The 7,138-nt window shown below is 36.6% G+C and overlaps 1 protein-coding gene across 1 annotated transcript in view; it reads left to right on the top strand.

Moving 5' to 3' along the window:
• Positions 1 to 6,835, top strand: part of LOC107680363 (transcriptional regulator ATRX-like) — a 27,662-nt gene extending 20,827 nt beyond the window's left edge. The window contains exons 18-25 of the mRNA XM_016476223.1: positions 1,576 to 1,685; positions 1,776 to 1,919; positions 3,063 to 3,240; positions 3,332 to 3,469; positions 4,438 to 4,613; positions 4,688 to 4,805; positions 5,339 to 5,442; positions 6,101 to 6,835. Of these exons, the coding sequence (XP_016331709.1) occupies positions 1,576 to 1,685; positions 1,776 to 1,919; positions 3,063 to 3,240; positions 3,332 to 3,469; positions 4,438 to 4,613; positions 4,688 to 4,805; positions 5,339 to 5,442; positions 6,101 to 6,229 (1,097 nt within the window). The 3' untranslated portion in view covers positions 6,230 to 6,835. The remainder of the gene's footprint in view (positions 1 to 1,575; positions 1,686 to 1,775; positions 1,920 to 3,062; positions 3,241 to 3,331; positions 3,470 to 4,437; positions 4,614 to 4,687; positions 4,806 to 5,338; positions 5,443 to 6,100) is intronic.
• Positions 6,836 to 7,138: the final 303 nt, after the last annotated feature.

The raw sequence follows: 7,138 nt of genomic DNA, 5'->3' as shown, positions 1-7,138 counted from the left end.
TATAAATTCAATATATATATTATTTCATTTCCATTTAGTTTGTTGAAGTATTAAAATAACTCAAATTAAATAAAACTTAAAACTTAATGAAAGACCTATACAGACATAATATAGTCAATAATATAGACATAGTATAGGATTACGTAAAGAGACAGAAGCAGTTGGGACAGCTTAAGTCAGAGTCCTGCACATTGGGTGAAATGCTAATATTTGATGTAGTTGTTTTAAAAATTATTTAGCATTTGCAGTGCCGATGTGGGTTAGGAATCAATGGGCATGTGTGGACTGTGGGTCAAATTGCAAAGGCTGTTTTTATATGTCAGATAATGTTCATTGTTCTTTATTTATACCTTTTATGCTTTCAGATGTTTTAAGTCACCTCTGGCTGACAATATGACACATGTAATAGCTGCACTGTGCAGGAGCTCTTCAAAACTCCCCTCTGATGTCAATTTTTATCTCCCTGATGTAGTAGACTTATTTTAAGGTATTCGGTTCAGATTATGGTCCTAAATGGGTCAGGTCGGGTAAGCAATTGCATTTGTGGTTTTATTGGATAATAGGTTGGGTGTTCTGTTAATTACTATGGGTGCACTGCGGGTGCGGATTTACCAAAAAGGACCCATGCAGATTTCTGGTTTATAGTTCATAGAAGACCTGTGGCAAACTCTAAGAAACTGGATTTAGGCTCTATTTATTTGATCCCAAAAAAAAAAAAACCAGTAAAATTGTTAAATATTCTTAGAATTGAAATAAATGTTTTCTATTTGAATATATTTTAAAATGTAATTTATTCCTGTGATGGCAAATCTTTTCAGCAGCCATTACTCCAGTCTTCAGGGCCACATGATCCTTCAGAAATCATTCTAATATGCTGATTTTGTGCTCAAGAAACATTTTTATCACCACCAATGTTGAAAACAGTAGAGCTGCTTAATATTTTTGTGGAAACCATAATATAATATTTTTTTTTTTTCAGGATTTTTGGATAGACAGGAAGTTTAATTATTAGAAATAGAAAACCTTAGTAACATTATAAATGTCTTTACTGTCACGTTTGAGTAACTTATAAAGCTGATGATACACGGGGCAACTTTTTGAGCAATGCTGCCGGGCAACTTTGGGCAATGTTGCCGTCAACGGGCAACCAGATGAGACACAGGGTCCACGACCAATCTAAAGTATCCAGATAGACATTTGTTATCCATTCTCAATGTGAAAGTGCCCAAGCAACATTGCTCAAAAAGTTGCCCAGTGTATCATGAGCTTAATGCGTTCTTGCAGGACAAAGGTACTGACTTTTGAATGGTATTGTATTGTTCAAGGCTTGTCAGAGGGTATGCCTTATAATATTTCCCTAATGACTTAATCATGACATGGGAAATTAAGCCAGTATATATTCAGTCTAATAGTAGAACTCAATCAGTGCATGGGTGATTGCTTGTTTCTCATAGTTACATTCACATACATTTATGAAGCAGCATTGCGAAATGCAAGTTAGTGATGTGACCCAGTGCCAGTGTGTGAAGATGGTTTGTGTAATGTGTATGTAAGTGTGTGTTAATTTGTTGTTAGGTGTGCGGTTCATGTGGGACTGCTGTTGTGAATCCATACAGAGTGTGAAGACGACTCCAGGTTCTGGCTGTATTCTGGCCCACTGCATGGGCCTGGGAAAGACCTTTCAGGTATGGGGCATATGAATATTCTCCTTTTCTTTGTAAAATCAGAAAGTGTGAGTTTCACAGAAAGCATAACTGTGTATGTGTTTGTTTCAGGTCATTGTGTTCCTTCACTCAGTGCTGCTGTGTAAAGTGCTGCCACTGAACAGAGCTCTGGTGGTTTGTCCTCTCAACACAGTGCTGAACTGGAAGAGCGAGTTTGACCAGTGGCATAGGGGCTTAAGACCCAACATACTGAGGGTCAGTAGAATTCTCTCACTTCCTCTTTCAGGTGACTTTAGTTTGTGTTTTTGATCTAGGTCATGTTTATGTCAGAAATTCAACAGTTTTGGGTCAATAAGATTTTTTGAAAGAAATGTTATACTCCTCAAGACTGCATTTATTTGATCCAAAATAGAGTAAAAAACAATGATATTGTGAAATATGAATACAATTTAAAATAACTGTCTCCAATAACTGTCTATATTAAAATAAAATTTAAAATGTAATTTATTCCTGTGATGGCTCAGCTGAATTTTCAGCAGCCATTGCTCCAGTCTTCAGTGTCACATGATCCTTCAGAAATCATTGTAATATGCTGATTTGGTGCTCAATAAACATTTTTTAGCATTGTCAATGTTTAAAATGCTTGTATGGCTTATTATTTTTATGAAAACTGTGATATGTTTTTTTTCCCTTGCTGAATAAAAGTATTAATTTCTTTCTGACACTCAAAAGTTAATGGTGCTGTGGTCAGTGAGTCAAAGAGTTGCAGAACTAGCTAACATATGGGCATTTTTCAGAGTTTCATCTTTCTCTGTGCAGCTCTGTCTATTTTCTGTTTTGTGGTGGCTTAAAAAGAATAATTCACCCAAAAATTAAAATGGTCAAAATATATTTTCTTTTAGATTTTTCTCTTGAAGCTATCATATTGCTTCAGAAAAAGCCCTCAAGTTATGTTTAGGCTTTTCACGCTACACTTTTGTAACCCTGAGTTAACACCTTTTTCAATCCCAGGTTAAGGCCACTTTTAACCAGTAGTTAGGCATTTGTAGTACATAAATTGCAGTGCAAAAGGTTTAAAGTTAACACAAGGCTACATTAATCCAGGGTTAAAATAACCCTTCAATACAATTTTGAATAGGCAAAGCCCAGTGGACTTTTATGGAGTTTTTTTGGACGGTTAAGATCACTGACCACTTTTGTAGATGGAGTCTAAACATTCTGCTAAGCATCATCTTTTTGTATTGTACAGAGGAAAACAAAATGCAGAAAATTCAAACAGCATGAGAATGACAGTAGTTAACATTTTTGAGTGAATTACCTGTATAATTTGACATTGTTGCATCACTGGTTAATTTTTCTGATTATCTCTGCCTTCTCTCTCGGGTCTTTCACACACAGGTGGCAGAGCTGGCCATGGTGAAGTCTGTGGCTGTTCGTGTTGAGCTGTTGAATGACTGGTTTACGAATGGTGGCGTAATGATCATGGGTTATGAGGTTTTTCGTACACTGACACACACAGATAGTGCGAAATACAGTGAACACAAAGAAGCCCTCCGCTCAATGCTCCTGGATCCAGGTAAGTTTATCTGAATAATCCATCATCAAATACGGAAAACTGTTATATTTTATTTTGAATATTATTTTAAAACCATTGATTTGTATATTAGGCCCTGATCTGGTGGTATGTGACGAGGGTCATGTCCTTAGGAATGCGGACTCCAGCATCTCAAAAGCCATGCGAGTTCTACGGACACGTAGGAGAATCATATTGACGGGAACACCGCTTCAAAACAACCTTACTGAGTGTAATCACCTTTCATCTCCATATATATAATAAGCTGCTTGTGAAAAGTGACTTCCTTATTCATTTTTTTTTTACCTTAAAGGGATAGTTCACCCAAAAATGAAAATTTGATGTTTATCTGCTTACCCAGGGCATCCAAGATGTAGATGACTTTGTTTCTTCAGTAGATCACAAATGAAGATTTTTAACTCAAACCGTTGCAGTCTGTCAGTCTTATAATTGAAGTGAATGGGAATCACGGCTTTGAGAGTAAAAAAAACCATACATAAACAAAACCAAATTAAACCCTGCGGCTCGTGACGATACATTGATGTGTAAAGACACGAAACGATCAGTCTGTGCAAGAAACTGAACAGTATTTATATCGTTTTTTACCTCTGATGCACTGCAATGTCTGAACTGTCCTGAGCACGTTCAACAGCCGGCGCCTGTCTTGCTTTATGGCGGATCGCAGACTTAAGTGCATTACCGCCACCTATCTCTCAAATGGACCATTGACACTCCTAATTGAGATTGTAGATAGAGTGTCAATGGTCCATTTGAGAGATAGGTGGCGGTAATGCAAAACTCCTAAAAGTTTAACTTACATTAATTTTACATAGCTTTCTAAACATGCGGCTCTCTTGTGCAAGACGCGAGTGCAACGGTGATAGTCCCTCTAGAAAATGCAATAAATATGCGTTCTGTGTGAATGGCTTGGTTTCGGTTTCCCCGCATTGATTGTTCTATTTTCTGCAATATATTGAATGAACAACGTAGCAGCGCCACATCTAGTGGGTTCAAATGGACAGGCTAACAAAAGCATTAAAATGCAATGACACTTACATCGTCGTCACATTTCGTGCGCCACTGATAAGGCTGCCTGACGCACACCTAAAATTCGAATGCAACGTTTTTGCATTCGAATGTGGATTTTTTTTTGACAGCCCTAATGTGTATTATTTATTTCTTTTTTGTTTATTGTTCTAGATCACTGCATGGTGAACTTCATTAAGGAGAATCTGCTGGGCTCTCTAAAGGAGTTCCGGAACCGTTTTATTAATCCAATTCAGAACGGTCAGTGCGCAGACTCCACCCCTGCTGATGTCAGACTCATGAAGAATAGATCGCACATCCTCCATCAATTAATGTCAGGATTCATACAGGTGATGAAGAGAGAGAAAGAAATAGAGCTAAAAGCCGTAAAAAAAAGTCTAAATGATTTGTGTTTGTGTTGCAGAGGCGGGACTACTCAGTCTTGATGGCCTGTTTGCCACCAAAGCACGAGTATGTGCTGTCAGTCAGGATGACGTCTCTGCAGTGTCAGTTATACACACACTATCTGCAGAACTACACAGGTCAGAGTCTCACAAGCACAAACTAGAGCTTAAAAAGTACTGCACCAGTAGAAATGTGTCAGCCTGTAGAGATTAAGCCAGTAGTTCTTTTCAAGGTATGGCTGATATTAAATTTCTATACAATTTATTTTCTAAATAAATTAAAAATAAAACACTAAAAACTAAAATCATTGTAAATGTTGCAAATAAAAATATAGGCATCATATAATTATAATGTACAATAATATTATAATGTATTTTTATTTTGAGATTTAACAGAGTTATTAAATTATGTTGTGGAAATTAACCATAAGTCAACTTTAGATGGTGACAAAGATAATGTAAAAATGTAAAAACAGGAGAAATGAGCATTCACAAATATCGTATAATTGGGTGATATATTAATCCAGTATTGCATAAAAATAGCCTTATATACTGACATGGCTTACAATTGCTTAATGGTTCTTATATAACAGATTTTGCAACATCACATTAAGATTTTTGTCATACCACCTAACTAGCATACACTGAGCCAAATATTGTCTTTGTTTTAGGGAAAGGAGTAGGTGTGAACAATTTGTTTCAGGACCTTCATGTTCTGAGTTTGATATGGACCCATCCCTGGTGTCTTAAACTTGCTCAGCTGAACAGGAATAAGGTACATACATACACTCATCCAGATAACACTAGCGTTCAAACGTTTGGGGTCAGCGAGATTTTTTTTTTTTTTTTTAAGAAATGAATACCTTTATTCAGCAAGGACACATTAAATTAATGTAAAGGGACAGTAAAGACATTTAGAATGTTACAAAAGATTTCTATTTCAAATAAATGTCATTCTTTTGAACTTTCTATGCATTAAAGAATCCTGAGAAGAAATGTATCAGTTTCCACAAAAAAATAATTAGCAGCATAACTGTTTTCAACAATAATAATAAGAAATGTTTCTTGAACACCAAATCAGCAAATTAGAATGATTTCTGAAGGAGCATGTGGCACTGAAGATTGGAATAATGGCTGTTGAAAAACCATTTAAAGTTTAAAAATGTTTTAAAGTTTTAAAGGTTTTAAATTGGAATAATATTTCACATATATGCACAGTATGTCAGTAATAAATCCGTTATTGCAGTTACTGTTATTGCAGTTACTGTACTGTACACACAGAAATACAGCACATTTAAAAATCTTACCGACCCATAATGATAGCGTATACACATCTTGCCTCATTTTTACAAACATCCTGTCAATGGTCACTTGATTTTTCTCCATCAATTATGACATGAAATCTGATTACTGTATTTCTGTGTGTGATGCAGGGGAAAGAGGAAGAGCCTGCTCCTGTCTTCACAGGTCTGGGTGCAGGTTTGGTGAGCGATTCTGTAGGGTATGACTCTGAAGGGTATGCTGTGTTTCTTATCAGATTTGAATATTTCCTGTACCACTAATGTGCTTCATGCTTTTGTAAAATATCAGACATCAAAGCTAGAGTAACTCTGAATTGAAGAACAAAAAGACATTTGTCTTTGTAAACAATGTAAATTAAAAGCATTATAGAATATTTTGTTTTGGAAGCAATTGGTAAATGTGAGACTGATACGTGCAGGGCCGGCGCGTGCATATAGGCGAACTAAGGCGGCAGCACAGTCAGGGCGGCAAAAAGGACAGAGATTTTAGTTTATCTTTTGGGCATTCTTTGGAATTATTGCACTCATATCAACAAGTTATCACCCCTTAGTTATTCTAACTCTAAATTAACTTAGCTTCATAGTAATGCCGCTCCCGCGCTGTGCCCCACCTGAGCGGCGTCAATATCACATGCAAACCACCCTCATGTACTTCCATAAATGTCATCAAAATTAATAAAACTATCCGGACATGAATGACCTTTGCTACTGGTGATGTCTGATGAGTTTTAAAGCCCGACACGCGCTTCTGAACGGTAAGATTATAGCCTACTGTGAGAGAAAATGTGGGGGAGACACAGGTGGATACATCCAAAAAAACAAAACAAAACATGGTTTTGGACCAAAACCGTATTTTTTTTTTTAGCAGGTAGCCTAGATATTAAGCCTTTATCATTTATAACGCTACGAACAGTGTTTAATTTGTAAATTGCGAGGTCCCGGAATAAAGCGTGATCAGTGATCAAGTGATCAGAGCATGGAGAGGTAATGGAGCATTCGCGCAATCATTTAGTGGATCCACTTAAGTGATTATCAGCTTGCATCAGTTGCTTTTATAGTATGCACATATACTCTAAAAATCATGGTTATTTTATTGCAACATTTTTTTTGTGTTTGGGTAGTTTTTGTGTAACCCAGCTCCTGGGACAGGAGAGTCGCAACAACCCAGTG

This window comes from Sinocyclocheilus anshuiensis, unplaced genomic scaffold (assembly GCF_001515605.1).
Source record: "Sinocyclocheilus anshuiensis isolate Anshui unplaced genomic scaffold, SAMN03320099.WGS_v1.1 scaffold1262, whole genome shotgun sequence".
NCBI lineage: Eukaryota > Metazoa > Chordata > Actinopteri > Cypriniformes > Cyprinidae > Sinocyclocheilus > Sinocyclocheilus anshuiensis.
Note: the sequence above shows the minus strand (reverse complement) of the source record. Positions and strands in the feature narration are given on the sequence as shown.